Source organism: Lampris incognitus, chromosome 20, assembly GCF_029633865.1.
Source record: "Lampris incognitus isolate fLamInc1 chromosome 20, fLamInc1.hap2, whole genome shotgun sequence".
NCBI lineage: Eukaryota > Metazoa > Chordata > Actinopteri > Lampriformes > Lampridae > Lampris > Lampris incognitus.
The window spans coordinates 4896075-4917145 of NC_079230.1; the positions used below are offsets into that span (position 1 = coordinate 4896075).

The window sequence follows — 21071 nt, forward strand, 5'->3', positions numbered from 1 at the left end:
TTCTGATCATTCGGAGCGTGTTGGCGTGAAGGTTCTGTTCTGATCGGAGCATGTTGGCGTGAAGGTTCTGTTCTGATCGGAGCGTGTTGGTGTGAAGGTTCTGATCGGAGCGTGTTGGCATGAAGTTTCTGTGCTGATTGGAGCGTGTTGGCGTGAAGGTTCTGTTCTGATCGGAGCGTGTTGCGTGAAGGTTCTGATCGGAGCGTGGTGGCGTGAAGGTTCTGTTCTGATCGGAGCGTGTTGGCGTGAAGGTTCTGATCGGAGCGTGTTGGTGTGAAGGTTCTGATCGGAGCATGTTGGCGTGAAGGTTCTGTTCTGATCGGAGCGTGTTGGCGTGAAGGTTCTGATCGGAGCGTGTTGGCGTGAAGGTTCTGTTCTGATCGGAGCGTGTTGGCGTGAAGGTTCTGATCATTCGGAGCATGTTGGCGTGAAGGTTCTGATCAGAGCGTGTTGGCGTGAAGGTTCTGATCGGAGCGTGTTGGCGTGAAGGTTCTGATCGGAGCGTGTTGGTGTGAAGGTTCTGATCGGAGCGTGTTGGCGTGAAGGTTCTGTTCTGATCGGAGCGTGTTGGCGTGAAGGTTCTGATCGGAGCGTGTTGGCGTGAAGGTTCTGATCGGAGCGTGTTGGTGTGAAGGTTCTGATCGGAGCGTGTTGGCGTGAAGGCGGGTTTCATTGGTTTCATGGTTGTCTACTACAGTGAGTTGTACTTTGGGAGAGGAGGCGGTGCAGTGTTGTTGTTGGCCGTGTGTGTTTTTCCTGTTTGTGCGAGCGGCACAGAGACACTAAACCGTAACGATTTGACCATCAAGACAATAATACGTTCTGATGTTCGACCCAAATGACCAGAAAACTGCAAACGGACTCTCTGAAAACCTTTGCGGACGGCGCTCCGGTGTAACACTGCAGGTTCCTGAGGGTTTTCCCTTCCCATTCCGTGCTGTTTCAGAGGTGGACGCCTCAGTTCGCCTTGATGTTGTTTAAGCTGGGTAGAAATTGCGCCCCCCAGGGCATCCGGGTGGCGTGGCGGTCTGTTCCGTTGCCTACCAACACGGGGATCGCCGGTTCGAATCCCCGTGTTACCTCCGGCTTGGTCGGGCGTCCCTACGGACACAACTGGCCGTGTCTGCGGGTGGGAAGCCAGATGTGGGTATGTGTCCTGGTCGCTGCACTAGCGCCTCCTCTGGTCGGTCAGGGAATCTGTTCAGGGGGGAGGGGAAGTGGGGGGAATAACATGATCCTCCCACGTGCTACGTCCCCCTGGTGAAACTCCTCACTGTCAGGTGAGAAGAAGCGGCTGGCGACTCCACATGTGTGGGAGGAGACATGTGGTAGTCTGCAGCCCTCCCCGGGTCAGCAGAGGGGGCGGAGCAGAGACCGGGGCGGCTCAGAGGGGGCGGAGCAGCGACCGGGACGGCTCAGAAGAGTGGGGTGATTGGCCGGGTACAGTGGGGGGGGAGGGGGGGTCTAAAATAATAATAAGTTGCGCCCTCGTTAGAAACCGGTTCTGACTTGGACTCGGAGGAGCCGCTCGGCCGAACCGAAGCTCGTTGCGTTTGAAATACAACCAGCTTGTCCCCTTCCTGTCTCCCCCCCACAGTCCCGAGTCCCGCTGTCAGCCGGGATCGTCCCCGAGTCCACATGAGCCAGGACGACAGGCGGGATTACCGTCATCAGAAACGTGACCTTTGAACCCAACATGTGACACACTCTGCATGGAGATAAGTGAGGAAGTCCCTCTCCAGACCGCCACGAGGGACAATGGGAGTTATCCGACCGACACACGTCCACGTGGGAACGTCACTCAGAGGGGTTTATGAAGGGCTGTTTGTGTTTGTGTTGTGTTGTGTTGTTTTTGTTTTGTTTTGTTTTTGTTTTTATTTTGTTTTTGTTTTGTTTTTGTTTTGTTTGTTTTTTCACGGCACGGCAGCTTTGGTAGAAAAGCATCGTCCTCTGTGATTATGAAGAAGCTGGTTGTCCTACAAAGGATTTATGTTATTCACATTAACTTTTAACCACACGCCACACACATGCCTCACACACGCCACACACGTGTCGCACACACGCCACACACGTGTCGCACACATGCAACACACACGCCGCACACATGCCACACACGCAACACACATGCAACACACACGTGCCACACACACCGCACAATGCCACACATGCAACACACGTACCACATACATGCAACACACACATGCCGTGGCCGTACACGTGTTGCACACATGCAACGCACACGCCGCACACATGCCACACACGTGCCACACATGCAACACACACGTGCCACACACGCCGCACACATGCAACACACACGTGCCACACACGCCGCACACATGCAACACACACGTGCCACACACGCCGCACACATGCAACACACACCGCACAATGCCACACATGCAACACACACCGCACAATGCCACACATGCAACACACACGTGCCACACACGCCGCACACATGCAACACACACCGCACAATGCCACACATGCAACACACACATGCCACACATGCAACACACATGCCGCACACATGCAACACACATGCCACACACGCCACACACGCCACACACATGCAACACACATGCCACACATGCAACACACATCGCACACATGCCACACACGTGCCACACATGAACACACATACAACACACATGCCACACATGCCACACACATGCCACACATGCCACACACGCCACACATGCCACACACATGCCACACACACGCCACACATGCCACACATGCCACACACATGCCACACATGCCACACACGCCACACATGCCACACACATGCCACACACACGCCACACATGCCACACACATGCCACACACGTGCCACACATGCCACACACGCCACACATGCCACACACATGCCACACACACGCCACACATGCCACACACATGCCACACACGTGCCACACATGCAACACACATGCCACACACACGCCACACATGCCACACACATGCCACACACACGCCACACACGCCACACACATGCAACACACATGCCACACATGCAACACACATCGCACACATGCCACACACGTGCCACACATGAACACACATACAACACACACGCCACACATGCCACACACATGCCACACACACGCCACACATGCCACACACATGCCACACACGTGCCACACACGTGCCACACACATGCCACACATACAACACACGTGCCACACACATGCCACACACATGCCACACACGTGCCACACACGCCACACATGCCACACACATACAACACACATACAACACACATACAACACACATACAACACACATGCCACACACGTGCCGGCGTTGGAGGAAGTTATTTTGCGCTCGGACGTGTTGAAAAGAAGAAAAACGGATGAATCCAAAAAGCAGAAATCTGCTCAAGTCTGTTTCTTCTGAGTGTTCATGAATATTTTCTTTTTCTTAATGTTCTCCAGTCATCTTACCTTCCTTTTCATTCCCTTCTTCTTCTTCTTCTTCTTCTTCTTCTTCTTCTTCTTCTTCTTCATCCCTTATTTCAACATTTTCCGCCTTGTCCTCTTTCTACCTCTGTTCTTCTGTCCCCTCGTCCTCCACCACGTGCTCTGTTCTTTCTGTCCTGCATTCTGTGTTGATGTCTGAATTTATACCCAATCTCCTTTTGTAAGGTGTTGCACAAAAAGACCCCCCCTCCCCCCCCCCCCCCCCCGCACAGTGCAAACTACTGTATGCATACACACACGTCTGGAAACACCATCTCATCGTCTTTTTTAAAAACAAAAACACACAAACCCCTCACTCGTGTAACATAGAGATCACACGGTGGTTTTATATGTTGAGTTTTTTCTGTGAAGGCCTTAGTGTGTCTGTTCCATTTTATTTTTGTAGATATGACAAGAGATGTGTAAATTATTTTCTTCTCCCCTGTTTTTAAAAATGGTGAGATTTGTTAGCTGCACAGAAGGAAAATGAACTCGTGTTTCAGATTCATGTGTTTTGTGGAATTAAAAGGAACATGGATAAGGAAATGTGTGTCGAGTTGTTTTGTTTGTTTGCATTTTCTCCCCAGTTGTACCCGGCCAATACCCCACTCTTTCAAGCCGTCCCGGCCCAGATAACAAAACCGCTGTGGCCCGGACCCGTCCCACACCCGACACTTCATCCGGCCCACATACCACGTGGAATGATGACACTTGGGCGGTCCGCTCCTGTTTGCCAGATCTGGGCCAGAACCAAGCCATAGCAATGCTGCATGTGCCACATATTTGCCAACGGTGGCCATATTTGTTTTGTGATATTTGGGCCATATTCACCATTCACCACACGGGGCCACTTCAGGGTCACATCCAGACCACATGTTGCCCAGAGCACCGTGTCGTTGCCAGAAAAGGCCCACATGTGATTTGGCACATTTGGGCCATATTTGCTGTTATACATGTGGGCCACTTCAGGGTCACATCTGTTTTGTCAGGGCCGGAAGAAGGCCAGCAGTGCCGCATCACTGCCGAAGTGGCCCACATCCTGATGCTATCTGGGGGTCTCTGCTCCACCCCCTCTGCCGATCCGGGGAGGGCTGCAAACTACCACGTGCCTCCTCCCATACATGTGGAGTCGCCAGCCGCTTCTTTTCACCTGACAGTGAGGAGTTTCCCCAGGGGGAGGTAGCGGGTGGGAGGATCACGCTATTCCCCCCAGCCTCCCCCCCCCGAACAGGCGCCCCGACCGACCAGAGGAGGCGCTAGTGCAGCGACCAGGACACACACCCACATCCAGCTTCCCACCCGTGGACACGGCCAATTGTGTCCAACCAAGCCGGAGGTAACGCAGGGATTCGAACCGGCAATCCTCGTGAAGTTTTCGCTTTGGGAGACGTTGGTCTCATCTCAGTGGGTTGGATTCTGCTCCTCGTCACCGTTGTCCTCCTGTGGCGAATCAGTCTGGTTTGAATGGTAGTTTACTGGTTTGACACCGGATCAGTCCCTGCAAAGCCAATGTGTCCGGTAGATCCATCTATGGAGGTGAGACAGGCACCGCGTCCTCACAGGCACACACAACACTGGAACTTAGGTTGGACCGGCCCAAACGTAAGAATAATTTAAGTTTGGTTCAGAGGTTTTCAACAAGAGGAAGCGGTTGTATGAAGACACATGCCTTGTCTGTGTCTGTCTGTCTGTATCTGTCTGTCTGTCTGTCTGTCTGTCTGTCTGTTGAGTATTGGGCCGCCCGCACTCCAAACGGCCACGACGGCTGTAAATTGACACGTCTTCCCAGTACGAGCATGCTCATTCGTGCGGCAGAGATGTATTACAAGTCAAATATGCAGAGGGAATTGTGCAACATTGTGTACTACTACACCTGTTGTGTACTATTTTGTACTACTACACCTGTTTTAGCTGTGTACTTTTGTGCGCTACTGTTGGCTGACGCGTTACGATGAGGCCTCGGCGGACCAAACCTAAAATGGAGCTCCTGCGGGTGTCCGTGTCCTGAGGAAGATGAGGGGATGAATGCTTTCAAGATCAAGATTCAATAATTTATTGCCCCCTAAACTTTACAGCTGATTTGGAGTTCGTGTCGGTGTGCTGGAAGATAACAGTAAACTCATAACCACACAGTACACATGAGGAGGGTCCACACAAACATGCTCTTACAATGATCTTACCCTCACAGTGACAAAGTGCTTAAGGAGGCCCTACTTGTGCAGCCGGTGGAGCATTTAGGAGGTGCATTGCTGCAGGGTAGGTGCTGTTGTGGAAGCGAGATGTTCTGGTCTTGATCCTGCGGAGTCTTTAACCCGCAGGGAGATGATTGAGTAGCTGGTTGGCTGGATGTGAGGGATCCTTTAACGTTTCTGAAACCTTTCCGCTGGATGTGAACACGGTATAATTCAGACATGGAAGGGAATTCAGAGCCAGTTAGTTTTGAAGCCGTGCGCACGACCCTGTCCAACAGTTTTTTCTCGTGGGCTGTACAATCGCCACACACCACACAGTTACACACCACACTTTCTATGGCAGCTCTGCAGAACTGTAAACCCCTTGACCCTCCGAATTTCCTACGCTGCCTTGGAAAGAATAGGGTTTGGTGAGCTTTCTTCTGGATGGCGGCGAAGCTGTCCTCCCATTTCGGGGGGGGGAGGATTGAAGTCCCAAAGAATTTGAAATGATCCTCTCCTTCCCGCCTCTCTGTTAATGGCCAGCGGCAGCAGCGCTCCCTGATTTTTACTGACGTCAACCACAAGTTCTTTAGTTTTGTTGATCAGTTCCAGGTTGTTATTGCCACGCCAGTCACCAAGAGCGGAGACCTGCTTTCTGTAAGCTGTCTCGTCGTTACAGGAAGTCAGTCCCACCAGTGTTGTATCATCAGCAAACATGGTCATTCTACAGTGTCAGTGTGGAATACAGCCATTGGTGTATAGTGAGTGGAGAGGTGAGAGATCACAGCCCGGAGAGGCACCTGTGCTAATGGTCAATGAGTTTGAAAATCTGTTGTTGAATTTGACGACCTGTGTTCTGCCCAGTAAGTAGCCCAAGACCCCGAAACATAGAGACTGATGAAAACCTAGCTGCTACAAGTGTGATATATAGCCTTATGGGTGTTATTGTATTAAAAGCTGAGCTATAGTCAACGAACAGTACCCAAGCATAGGTGGCAGGTGCCTCTAGATGCTGCACGATAGAGTGGAGACAGAACGATACAGCATCATCCACCGACTGACCTATTGGCCCTGTACGCAAACTGACTGGGATCTAGCCCAGCACAGCACAGGACAGGTGTTCACATGCTATACGCTAAAACACTGTCGTTCCAACACAGGTGTTAAGGCAGCGGGCCTGTAGTCGTTGAAACAGCTAACAATGGACGTCTTTGGCACAGGAATCACTACTGCAGATTTAAAGCATGCTGGTACTTTGCACTGGTGATAGACCAATTAAAAATACAAGTCAGAGCAGAAGCAAGCTCAGCAGCACGCCGTTCTGAAGTGGCCGAGGGCCCGAGATCAGGCCGAGGGCCCGAGATCAGGCCTGCAGCTTCGCTGCTGCTCTGACTGGACAGCAGACGCCTGACCTCACCATCTGCCATCACTAAAGGAGGACTCAGGGGGGCTTCCGCTGTAGGCAGACTCGCTTGTCCTGCAGCTTGTTCTCCAGCTTGCATTTTGTGATTGGCCTCGGCCTTTCTCGCCGCCCGCTCCAACTCATACTTTGTGTTTAATCCATATTCTAAGTGTCGTGTTTAACATGTAAACCAGGTGGGAGAGTCTGCCACATGTGGGAACCCGTCAGGACAGAGGGGCGTCTTACCGTCACATGCACACTACTGCTTGGATAAAATGAAGGAGGTGTGAACAGATCTGGGACGGAGGGTGGGGGGTGGGTGGGTGTAAAGAGGCGGAGCACTGTTATGGAGACAGACAGGGAGGTCATTGATTTGGACCCCGCTGCGAGTTTGTGGCTCGTTGAGCAGAAAGCCGGAGTGGAAGCAGAAAAACGAGTAAAGCGATTAAACCTTCGGTCGGGACACGTTCAGCAGAAAACCTCTGCTGGCTTAAAACGGGGCCGTTTGTGCAAAACTGGGATTTCCGGACGCGCAGGAACAACTTGGCCTGACAAATTCACTTTGATGGACTTTCTTTGTTTGTTTGTGGGAATGTGGCAATAAACCAGCATCCCTGTCAGCGGAGCGTTCATCTGTGTGATGAATGTGCGTATTCACACGCACGCACACACGCATACACACGCATACACACACGCACGCACACGCACGCGCGGCGGGAGTCTGCGTGAGAGGGTCCGGGTGGGTTGTGCCTCGCTGCCTTCGTGCGGTTCGCCTCCTTCGCGGTTCTCTCCTGGGGACGCGGAACGGGCCCGGTTCGGGAGCAGGGATCCGGTCACACGCGCGTTTGTGAAAACTGCGGCGCACAAAACCAGGAGAGAGGGGAACCGGGAGAGCAGCGGGAGCTGAAACGCCCGGATGTGGATTTCGGTCTGCGGGTCCTTTGTGCTGCCAGGCGTCAGCATCACTGTGCTCTCCGGCCGTGGTCGCAGGTCCGGGATTCAAGGTAAATCCTCCGCAGCCTCCAGTGTTTCTCTGCAGATTCTGGGTACATTGATTTTGACAAGTTTAATGGCAGCCACCGTGTCTATGTCGTGCCTATGTCGGGTCTACGTCGGAGTCGGTTTAGCGTCTCAGCGCGTCACAGGAAATAACCCAGCAGAAGAGGAAACACCGGTCCACGTCTGCTTTTGGAGCATGTGGACTTACAGCCCCGTACGAACGGCTCTTAACCGGTGTCCCGTCGATATGCGCTACCGAGCGAGACGCGCTACCCGGCGGTTCTGCGCATGCTCGGTCCTCGCTACGGCGGCGTTTTTCCACACGGTAGCGTAAATCGTCTCAACACCTGCGACGACCGCTTGTAGCTAAAGCGTTTACTTACTTTTATTTTTTATTTTGTTTTTTCTCGGTGTGTTTGTCAGTTTGCGCCTTAAGACAGTTTACAAATGGATGCCCAGGAAAACAAAATCGTTTTTTTTTTGTTTTACACGAGGGAGTTTCAAAGCGCTCCTAAATTCACCCGAGTCTGCGCAGACCCGCCGGCGCGCCACCGCCGCTGCGGGCGCGTGCACGAGTGGAACAGAAAGTGAGTGTGATGGCGAATGAGGCGGTCCGGGTGTAAAACCGCGAGGACTCCGGAACCACGCAGGCCAGGCGTACACCACGAGGACTCCGGAACCACGCAGGAGTCGCCTCGGTGCCGGCCGAGTTGGACCGCCCGCCCTCGCCGCTCGGGGCGCTCATGAGGCGGACGGGTGTTCAGCGTTCGCCGGTGCGCCGTGGAAAAGGCCCGCAAGCCTGGGACTCTGGTAGGTTCAGCGGCCGGAGGTCGAAGCCCGGTGCTCGGCCTCACCGGCCGACCAACGTCCGGAGGCCTCGCAGCCTCCCGGAATCTGGAATCTGGAGGAGATTCAGAATAAACGCTGGGAAACGGAGGAAGAGGAGATGGTGAGATAATGGAGAGAGAGAGAGTAAATCAGAGTGGGGCCAGCCGATGAGGGGGAGACGCTTCACTGAAGATCCAATCAGTGCAATTGATTTTTCTGGAGCAACAACTGTGTGTCGTGTCATACTGACAGCTTGACAATACTGTTTCAAATGACGCGTTGACCTCATACAGCTGGGAGCAGTTTCATACCAGATACGATGTACCGCAAAAATGACCCACAGTAATGCATGTTCCTCAGCATACACCCCCATCACCACACCTCCACCCATAAGTCACCGTGTGCTGCTGTGGAACAATACGAGAGAGAGGGAGACAGTAGCCATCATTCTCGTCCCTGTCGTGGCGCTGGGAAGTTCTGGCAGTGCCAAGCCTAGTAGTAGTCAAGCCACTTGTGTTTGTATTGCACATTTCATACACAGATAAGCTCAATGTGCTTCACAGTAAAACAGGAAACACACAAGATAGAAAAACACATGAGACACCATTTCAGCCACCCATACGACGCAGCACACATATAAAATACAGCTTTTTATAACCCCTGTCCTATTCCTGCTGCAGCACTCACACATGGACTACAGCAGGTGTGTGTGCACATGCACACACACACACACACACACACACACATCCTACCAAAAGCCTGAGAGAACAGCAATGTTTCAAGACCTGGAAGAAGCTAGAGTTGCAGCAGATCTCAGGTCATCGGGCGGCTGGTTCCAGAAAACCACACCGTGGTGACTAGTGCACCTTCCCCTGGTTTACATTTCATTCTCGGGCAGTTCGGGAGACACGTGCCTGACGACCTGAGGGATCTGGTTGGGCTATAGCCGGTGCAGTGAGCAGGTCGGAAATATCTTGAGGAGCCATGCCGCTGAGGGTCTTGTAAACAGGCTGAAGAACTTTGAAATCAGTTCTGCTCTCCAGTGACGTGTTGTCCTGCAGCAGTGAAGTGTTGTCTTTCCCTGGTCCCTGGTAGCGCTCCGGCTGCAGCGTTCTGGATGAGCTGGGACCTACAGGGTGTCTTTTTGGGGAAGCCCCGCCAAAAGGCCATGACGGTAAACTAATCTGGTGGAGGTGAATGCAAGGACCGAGATTCAGACTGGGCCAGGACGCTCCGAAGTCTGGATTCTTTTTTAAGAAAAATGTGGGTGGTAGGAAGCCGTCTTGGTGGTAGCGGTGACGCGATGCTGGAAGTTCAGCTTGGCGTCAGCAGGAACAGGGAGGTTTCTGACTTGCTCACTGTGCTTTAGAGAAGATTGTGACGACGCCGATACAACCTCCTGCCTTTGTACTTTCGGGCCTACTAACAGAATTTCAGTCTTTTTCTTTGTCCAGTGGACGATGTCGTCTAACAAGCTCGTCTACGGGGCTGAGGCTGTCCGAGGGAAGCGAGACATGCCGCTGTGTGCCATCCGCGTAGGAATGGTACCACACATGGGAATTCTGTGTGATGAATCAATGTGTTCAAACCAACTGCGAGGCACTTATCTAACCGTCTTCAGAGTTTCCCCCAGAGCCAGTCGTCATATCCGGCGGGGCGTGGAATCACCATCTTCCGGCTTGATAGAGCCTCGCTGATCTATCAGGGGTCAGGGGTCAGGAACACTTCGTTTGTCATTTCATTCCATGCATCTGCACACAAGACAGAAAATGAAATGTCGTTTCCCCAGCCCACAGCAGGGCAACACAAAGACAACAACACACCCAAAAGCTACAAGAACACATATATCTGAACTAACACACAGATCCAAACTAACACACATATCCGAACTAACACACATATCTGAACTAACACACATATCCAAACTAACACACATATCTGAACTAACACACATATCTGAACTAACACACATATCCGAACTAACACACATATCCGAACTAACACACATATCTGAACTAACACACATATCTGAACTAACACACATATCCAAACTAACACACATATCCAAACTAACACACATATCTGAACTAACACACATATCTGAACTAACACACATATCCAAACTAACACACATATCCGAACTAACACACATATCTGAACTAACACACATATCCAAACTAACACACATATCCAAACTAACACACATATCTGAACTAACACACATATCCGAACTAACACACATATCTGAACTAACACACATATCCAAACTAACACACAGATCCAAACTAACACACATATCCGAACTAACACACATATCCACACTAACACACATATCCGAACTAACACACATATCTGAACTAACACACATATCCAAACTAACATACATATCCGAACTAACACACATATCCAAACTAACACACATATCTGAACTAACACACATATCCAAACTAACACACATATCCAAACTAACACACATATCTGAACTAACACACATATCCGAACTAACACACATATCCAAACTAACACACATATCCAAACTAAAACACATATCTGAACTAACACACATATCCAAACTAACACACATATCCAAACTAACACACATATCTGAACTAACACACATATCCAAACTAACACATATATCCAAACTAACACACAGATCCAAAGTAACACACATATCTGAACTAACACACATATCCAAACTAACACACAGATCCAAAGTAACACACATATCTGAACTAACACACATATCTGAACTAACACACATATCCGAACTAACACACATATCCACACTAACACACAGGTCCGAACTAACACACATATCCGAACTAACACACAGATCCGAACTAACACACATATCCAAACTTACACACATATCCGAACTAACACATATATCCAAACTAACACACATATCCGAACTAACACACATATCTGAACTAACACACATATCCAAACTAACACACATATCCAAACTAACACACATATCTGAACTAACACACATATCCGAACTAACACACATATCCGAACTAACACACATATCCAAACTAACACACATATCTGAACTAACACACATATCCAAACTAACACACATATCCAAACTAACACACATATCCACACTAACACACATATCTGAACTAACACACATATCCGAACTAACACACATATCCGAACTAACACACATATCCGAACTAACACACATATCTGAACTAACACACATATCCGAACTAACACACATATCCAAACTAACACACATATCCAAACTAACACACATATCTGAACTAACACACATATCCACACTAACACACATATCCGAACTAACACACATATCCGAACTAACACACATATCCGAACTAACACACATATCTGAACTAACACACATATCCGAACTAACACACATATCCAAACTAACACACATATCCAAACTAACACACATATCTGAACTAACACACATATCCAAACTAACACACATATCCAAACTAACACACATATCCAAAGTAACACACATATCCAAACTAACACACATATCCAAACTAACACACATATCCAAAGTAACACACATATCTGAACTAACACACATATCCAAACTAACACACATATCCAAAGTAACACACATATCCAAACTAAAACACATAAATAAATAATCACTGTCCAGGAGAGCGAACACCAGCCAGGATGGCTGTCAGAACTGCCGGTCTGCGTGGGCTAGCAGTTAGCTTAGCCTGCCCCGCTTCTGCGTCCTGTCAGAGTCAGACCGCCCTCAGTGTTATCGGAGCTGCCGGTCTGCGTGGGCTAGCAGTTAGCCTAGCCTGCCCCGCTTCCGCGTCCTGTCAGAGTCAGACCGCCCTCGGTGTTATCGGAGCCGCCGGTCTGCATGGGCTAGCAGTTAGCCTAGCCTAGCTTCCGCGTCCTGTCAGAGTCAGACCGCCCTTGGTGTTGCCTCCTCAGCTGCAGCTACCATCAGAGCTGTGGGCCCTGGGCGTGCGGGTCGCAGCACACCAAGCTCTCCGCATATACTGCAGTCCTTCAACTGTTATGAATCCTGTGATTCAATATTAGGATTCCTTGAGGATCTATTCCCCCTTATCTATGGCTAAATGTGAAAACTGCAACGATCCCTAACAAAATGGTACGACAAAATGTATTTTTCAAATCTCCATAAATCTTAAGATACGAGTCTGCCTCCCGGAGTGAAGCATTCAAACAAGTCAAAGTCACACATCCAGAGATGCAGAAACCATGACAACGAACCTCTTCGCCACATCTGCTCGCTGTGCGTCAGGGGAAACGATGCCGCTGCAAATTTGTGCTGAATAGATTTTGCCCTCCACCGCTGTTAACCGGTGGAGAAGTAATAAGTACAAGACACCTAAAGCAGGTGGAGGAAGGCAGTCAGGGGTTGGTGGTATGCTACTACATTAAAAAGGGGGGGGGGCAGCCACATGTATGGAAAAGGATGCGATGATCGCTTCGCCTTTCACTTTCTGCAACATTAAACGACACGACGTCACAGTGAAAGGCCCAATCTGTGATTTACTCGACTGTATAAAAGTGAGTTATACTTACTTACGCTGAGTTTACGGTTGGACAACAGGAATTTTGTGTCTTTCTCAACTGATGGTAACTGAAAATGTGGGTCTGTTTTAGTCCGGTCTTTACAGCCCTTGGCGATGTGAACGAACCTTTCACAGCGTCAGTAAACACCAGAAATGCAGGTTTAGGTGCGGTTTAGTGTTGGGCCTTGTATCAAGACACCTGTCAGTCAGTTTGTGATCGACTGAGTGACAGCGGCTTCCATTCCTGCGCTTTGTGTTGTTGTGGCGGAGCAACTCTTCGGTTTACATTTGGATTTGGGGCGGGAGGGCACCGCTCTCAAGCCACGGTAAAGGACTTCTCCATTTTGGCTATTTCGTCGAGGTCATCAAAAAAGTTCTCTGTTGGCTGATGGGGGGAATTCAAGGGTCAGAGGTCACTGCAGTTAAACTTCATATCAAGGTGACGGGGCGAAATTGCTTCGCATCCGGAAATGATGCTATTTCATTCATTCGTTCATTCGTCCAGGGGCGGTTCTAGGATCAGAGCTTTAGGGGTGCTGAGCACCTAGAGTGCTGGCCCGCCAGGCAAGATAAATTTGGGGGGGGGGGGTCAAACCATTTTCGAAGCATGGGGGGTGCTGTATTTTTGTTGTTAAAAAATTACGTTTAAACCATATACCGGATATGGTTTTGACGTTTCTTCAGCTTATTAAACATGGAAATACAGTAAAAAAATAAAAAAATCTCTTCAATTTTAGGGGTGCTGGGGTTCAATTTAGGGGTGCTGCGGCACCCCCAAAAATGGGCTAGAAACGCCTATGCATTCATTCGTTCATCTTCAGCCGCTTCTCCGGGGTGGGGTCGTGGGGGCAGCAAGCTAAGTAGGGCACTCCGGACCTCCCTCTCCCCAGTCCTTCGGACTCGATGCGGTTTTGATGTCTCTGTACACGTCATTGCCTCATAATACTCATCAAGGTGGGTTTGATAGCCTGTGACAGGTCTAGAGAGTGATGGGTGATGGTCCAGAGTTTTACCGGACACTTGAAGGTTGGACTTTATGCTTCTTCTCCATTCAGGAAGTTCTCTGACCTCATGACCTCATGAGCTTCATTGTGTCAAGTTAAGTGAAATCGTTTCACATCAGATCACATCACATAACGCGACACAATTAAGTTCATTTACTTACTGTAAACTACTAATAAGACACGTTAGCCCCTAGCTAGCTAACGGGTCTGACCCTTTAGCCGAGTGGTTAGTGACGCCGCCTTGTGGTGCAGTACACCTCGTATCGAATCCCGCACCGGGCAAGAAAATAACCGCTTACATTGGTGGCAGCGGTGGGACCCGGAAGTGTGCAGATCCTCAGCAGTCTCTTCGGAGCGCGGGAAGAACAAAGCGCGAGGGCGCGCTTCCGGGAGAAGGTGACGACTGTAAACTACTAATAAGACACGTTAGCCCCTAGCTAACAGGTCTGACCCTTTAGCCGAGCGGTTAGTGATAGCGCCTTGTGGTGCAGTACACCCCGTATCGAATCCCGCACCGGGCAACAAAGTAACCGGTTACACTACTTTTCCCAAGGTAATCGGGTTCCTATTTTTTTGGAGTAAACTTAACTTGTAGGATTTGCAGTGATACGGACCATACTACGGCCCTGTCTACACCCGGTACCAACAGGTGTCTCGGTCATCTGATCACAAGTGGGCGGCTCTACGTCACGTCCGTCAGTTAACCTATGTTAACTAACCTATGTTAACATAGGTTAGTTAACCTATGTTAACATAGGTTACATAGGTTAGTTAACATATGTTACATAGGTTAGTTAACCCGTTAACTTATGTTAACATAGGCTAACATAGGTTAGTTAACATAGGTTATAACATAGGTTAGTTAACCCGTTAACTTATGTTAACATAGGCTAACATAGGTTAGTTAACATAGGTTATAACATAGGTTAGTTAACATAGGCTAACATAGGTTACATAGGTTAACATAGGTTACATAGGCTAACATAGGTTAGTTAACATAGGTTAACCTCAACATAGGTTAACCTCTGTTAACCTCTGTTAACCTATGTAACCTATGTAACCTATGTTAGCCTATGTAACCTATGTTAACCTATGTTAACCTATGTAACCTATGTTAGCCTATGTTAACTAACCTATGTTATAACCTATGTTAACTAACCTATGTTAGCCTATGTTAACCTCTGTTAACCTATGTTAAGCATATTTTGGATTTGTAAACGAACAGTGAAATAACAGGTTGTGATTGGATTTCTTATTTTGGATTCCAAATCTGATATGAAAGATGATGTGTCCCAGTGTGTCCTAGAATGTTTCCTCAAATCAGAACATAATCAAAACAGTGAAGGACAGCCCACCATTGGTTTTCTGAGTTTGGATTGTAAAGTGGATATGAAATGATGGAGTGTCACGCGGATATGTGTAGCCTACCCGCAGTTCAGTTTGCATTTGGCCCATCCCCTCTGACAGTTCAGCCGCGCTCGGCAGAATCACGCAGGGCATTTCTGCTGTTGGACATGGTTTCTATTCCTTGCGCAGAGGATGTCAGTTTGAGTAGGCGGTCCTTCAATGTGGCCCAGGACACATTCACCTACACACTACCACATGGCGCTAAATGTGGCCATATGCGGCCCAGACCATCTCCGAATGCGGTCTGGGCGATCAGATCTCAAACGTGTCCTCAGTGGGCGAATTCACACCTACACTTAGAGCTGTCCGCTGGCGACCGGATCAGCCGAGACGCATTTTAATGTGGGGTATGCACGGGGCCCGCGTCTTTCCGGAATCGCTCTATTCAGGCCGGCGTCGTTATTTCAGACGATCCAGCGTGCGCGTGTGATCCAGAATCCCCCAGCATGGCGGCTCAGACGGCAGCGAGTCATCAGATCCCAAATCCGATTTGCTAATGGGATTTGAGTTTGGGTCTGAATGTGCCCTGAATGCGCCTGCTGTCTGCGGGCTCAAAATAGCCGCGTCCAGTCCGCTTCGGCGCGTCTGCTTGGCGGCGCCAGAGCAGCACGTCCGCACAGACGCGCGCCACGCGACGCGCGCCAGCGGTCGCAAACGTGGGCGCGACAGACGCCGTTAAGTGATGGCGGCGGACACCGAGCAGACCACGTGTCACCGTATTTCTGACTGAACGCCTCCATGTGGAGGACGTAGTGATATTTAGTGGATGACTGTCGGTGTCGTGGTGCGTTACTCAATAACCCCGCTGAGAAAATCAAAGAAGGTTGAATCAGTTCACCTGGAATTATTATATATGTACTAGAAGAGCCTAGCGGGGTGGTGATCCACACCGCTACATTGTAGCGGTTTGGTTCTCCACCCGTCTAAATCTCCCTCCTCTTCATCCTGCCAGCTAACCGCCTTCCCCCTGCCCCTAAACCCCCCCCCACTCCAACTCCCTCCCCCCAAATGCTCAGAATCATCTGAAATGCCGAGAAAAGTGGTTTTTAGCCATTTTTAGAAAATGCATATTTTGCATAATTATGCATAATTATATTTTAATGTTCTGCTGTTTTTCTGATCCTCTCTTGAACAATACCTACCACCTCCAGCAAAAATGAGGATCATAAATGCATTTTTGCAAAAATGCATATATTTTGCATAAGGCCAAAACATTTCTAAGTCCCAGAAATTTTTTTTATATAGGTGAAAAAATCAAAGATGCTCAGAATCATCTGAAATGCCGAGAAAAGTGGTTTTTAGCCGTTTTTTGAACAATTCATATTTTGCATATTTATGCATAATTATGCATAATTTTAATTTTCTGGGATTTTTCCCTTACTCTCTGAGACAATACCTACCACCTCCAAAAAGAATTAGGATCATAAGTGCTTCAGTTTTCGGTCCCGCTATCTACACTAACTAACACACACACACACACACACACACACACACACACACACACTAACACCACACACACACATTCCGAAAATATAGGAGTAGATTATTATTATTATTATACAATGTTGTATGAACTGATTCAACCTTCTTTGATGAGTATTGGTGCTTTCATCAGATGTTTACACAGTAGAAAATAGAAAATTATGATAAATGATCATTAGTAACGTGGACATGAAGACCAAGCGGGTTTATTTCACTAAAACAGTGGAATTAGTTCCGAAAACGGTTTCACTTTACTGTAATGCAGCCGTCCGTCCATCATCCATCCATCACCCATCCATCACTCATCCATCATCCATCCATCACCCATCCATCACTCATCCATCATCCATCCATCACCCATCCATTATCTGAACCGCTTATCCTGCTCTCAGGATGCTGGAGCCTATCCCAGCAGCCACTGGGCGGCAGGCGGGGAGATCTTGTTTTATTTTATTTTTACCCCCCTCCCCCCCTTTTTTCCCCTCCCCAATTGTACCCGGCCAATTACCCCACTCTCCCGAGCCGTCCCGGTCTCTGCTCCACCCCCTCTGCCGATCCGGGGAGGGCTGCAGACTACCACATGCCTCCTCCCATACATGTGGCGTCACCAGCCGCTTCTTTTCACCTGACAGAGAGGAGTTTCACCAGGGGGACGTAGCGCGTGGGAGTATGACGCTATTACCCCCAATTCCCCCTCCCCCGAACAGGCGCACGACCAACCAGAGGAGGCGCTAGTGCAGCGATCAGGGTACATACCCACATCCGGCTTCCCACCTGCAGACACGGCCAATTGTGTCTGTAGGGACGCCCGACCAAGCCGGAGGTAACACGGGGATTCGAACCGGCGATCCCCCGTGTTGGTAGGCAACGGAATAGACCGCTACGCTACCCGGACGCCCCTAATTAACTGTTTCTATGGCGCCAGGTTTATAAGAGCAATATTTTGGACCCCCCCCCCATACAATTCTCATTTATAGTTTTCTTATCCATTTATCATCTTTATTTTAAGTTGCTTATATATTGAAAAGCCAAGCAAGACAAGCTCAAGCGGTGTAAATTAATCCCCCCCCTTGCCACCAGATGGCGATAATGACCCATAAATGGCAGAGTAACCCCCCAAGGGCAGAACGTGAGCGAGTTTTCCTCAGCTGTGAACAACTTCCTGTTCCTGTTCGTGTCGGCTGCCATTGCTCCCATACGAGTCCCGTCTGGACGTCTTTGTTGTGTTATTTACCGGTAAGCGAGCGTGGTAAATCTTAGCTTGATAGTGTGTCGTTGTGGTCACTTTAGTAAATAGTGTTCCCAATGCGTGTGTTCGTGGTTTAATTAATACGGGTAATCACGACGAACACGCTGCTGGTTTCACAGTGCCTAATTGACCGCCTTGCCCCTGATAGTGCCACATACGCTAGCTAGTGTAAACCGGTTACTTTGTTGCCCGGTGCGGGATTCGATACGAGGTGTACCGCACCACAAGGCGACGTCACTAACCGCTCGGCTAAAGGGTCAGACCCGTTAGCTAGGGGCTAACGTGTCTTATTAGTAGTTTACAGTCGTCACCCTCCCCGGAAGCGCGCCGTCGCGCTTGTTCTTCCCGACGCTCCGAAGAGACTTCTGAGGATCTGCACACTTCCGGATCCCGCCACTGCCACCAATGTACCGGTTACTTTGTTGCCCGCGTGCGGGATTCGATACAGGGTGTACTGCACCACAAGGCGACGTCACTAACCGCTCGGCTAAGGGTCAGACCCGTTAGCTAGGGGCTAACGTGTCTTTATTAGTAGTTTACAGTCGTCACCTTCCCCCGGAAGCGCACCCTCGCGCTTGTTCTTCCCGCGCCCCGAAGAGACTTCTGAGGATCTGCACACTTCCGGATCCCGCACTGCCACCAATGTAACCGGTTACTTTGTTGCCCGGTGCGGGATTCGATACGGGGTGTACTGCACCACAAGGCGACGTCACTAACCGCTCGGCTAAAGGGTCAGACCCGTTAGCTAGGGGCTAACGTGTCTTATTAGTAGTTTACAGTCGTCACCTTCCCCCGGAAGCGCGCCCTCGCGCTTGTTCTTCCCGCGCCCCGAAGAGACTTCTGAGGATCCGCACACTTCCGGATCCCGCCGCTGCCACCAATGGAACCGGTTACTTTGTTGCCCGGTGCGGGATTCGATACGGGGTGTACTGCACCACAAGGCGACGTCACTAACCGCTCGGCTAAAGGGTCAGACCCGTTAGCCAGCTAGGGGCTAACGTGTCTTATTAGTAGTTTACACCAGCCTTACAGTTATGCCCCTTTTCCACGACATGGTACCGGCTCTACTCGGCTCAACACCTTTCCACCTTTGCCAGTGTAAAGAGGCGGATGTTAGCGGGCTTTTTTTGGCCAGTGTGAAAGGTCGCTCTCGAGTGTCGTTTTCCGTTACCGTAATGCTACGTTCCGACCAACCACCATCAACTCAGGCGGCCCAGCCAACGACTCCCACGCAAAGTCCCCTACGGCCACCTGCACCTTGGTCAACGCACTGCCGGTGGGCAGAAGAAGCGGTTCAGAAGAGGCCAGATCAGCCCCTCTTCTCAGGAGGATTACTTGCCTCCTGCCGCACCACCTGGCGCTCTCACGTCTCACAGGGAGTGAAGTATGTGGAAAACCAGCGCACACAACACCGTGGAGCAAAGTGTGCGAAGAGGCCTGCTCGCAAAGCTACCCCCGCCCCCCCGCCCCCCCCCACCCCCCAGCACCACTTTTACCTGCCCGGTCTGCAACCGCAACTGTGCATCCAGGATCGGACTATTCAGCCACCAAAGGACTCACACACTGGAGAAGATGGTCGTCATCAGATACGATGGACAACCAGCAAGGGGTTTGTGTGTGTGTGTGTGTGTGTGTGTGTGTGTGTGTGTGTGTGTGTGTGTGTGTGTGTGTGTGTGTTCAAACACAGCACTCGTGAGTTTCTCACATGAAACTCATCAGGAAACCCGCTGCTCTCCATCGCCGGGTCTGAAAAAGAGGACACAGCACCGTGGTTTGTCCTTACACGTTATTAGATTTAAGTCTGGGAGTCCACCAGAACAGATGGTCACGTGGGGGGAAAGTATCCGTCCTGAATAAAACACGCCGTGCCCGTCCACCTCGGATGGACCAACACACAATATTGCACACAAAACAGGGCAGGAAAGACACGTGACAGGAAGCAGAACGGTGTGTGCACATGTGCCCGATTATCTGTTTGTGCGTGTGTAGGCATCTGTGAGTGTGTGTGTGTGTGTTTGGGTGTTGTGCTGATATGCATGTGTGTGTGTGTGTGTGGGGGGGGGTTTGTTGCAGGCTGAGACGGGTAGGGATGGATGGGGAGCTGATGTTGTGGTTTCCATGGTAACGGCCCCCTCCCCGTAGCCTCTCATTCATCCTCATTGGAATAGATGAGCTCTGTTACCCGTGGAGACCAGAGGGGAAGGCGGGGGAGATGTGTGTGTGTGCCAACACGGTTTTTTCTATCCTAATGGGGACCAAATGTCCCCATTAGGATAGAAAAACCTGAAACCCCCTACCTTGTGGGGACATTTTATGGGGCCCCATGAGGACAAGGATCTATTTTAGGGTTAGCACTTGGGTTCAGGGTTAAGGTTAGAAGTAGGATTAGGTTAAAGTGAGGGTAAGGGTCAATGTTAGGCATGTAGTTCTGATGGTTAAGGTTAGAGTTAAGGGCTAGGAAATGAATGTAGTCCCCACAAGTATAGAGTTACATGGTGTGTGTGTGTGGGGGGGGGGGG

General features: G+C 49.9%; 1 protein-coding gene across 1 annotated transcript in view; it reads left to right on the forward strand.

Annotated features, from left to right (window-relative positions):
- Window positions 1-8775: 8775 nt before the first annotated feature.
- LOC130130951 (vang-like protein 2) overlaps window positions 8776-21071 on the forward strand; it is a 30239-nt gene continuing 17943 nt past the window's right edge. The window contains exon 1 of the mRNA XM_056300815.1: window positions 8776-8981. Within this exon, the coding sequence (XP_056156790.1) occupies window positions 8776-8981 (206 nt within the window). The remainder of the gene's footprint in view (window positions 8982-21071) is intronic.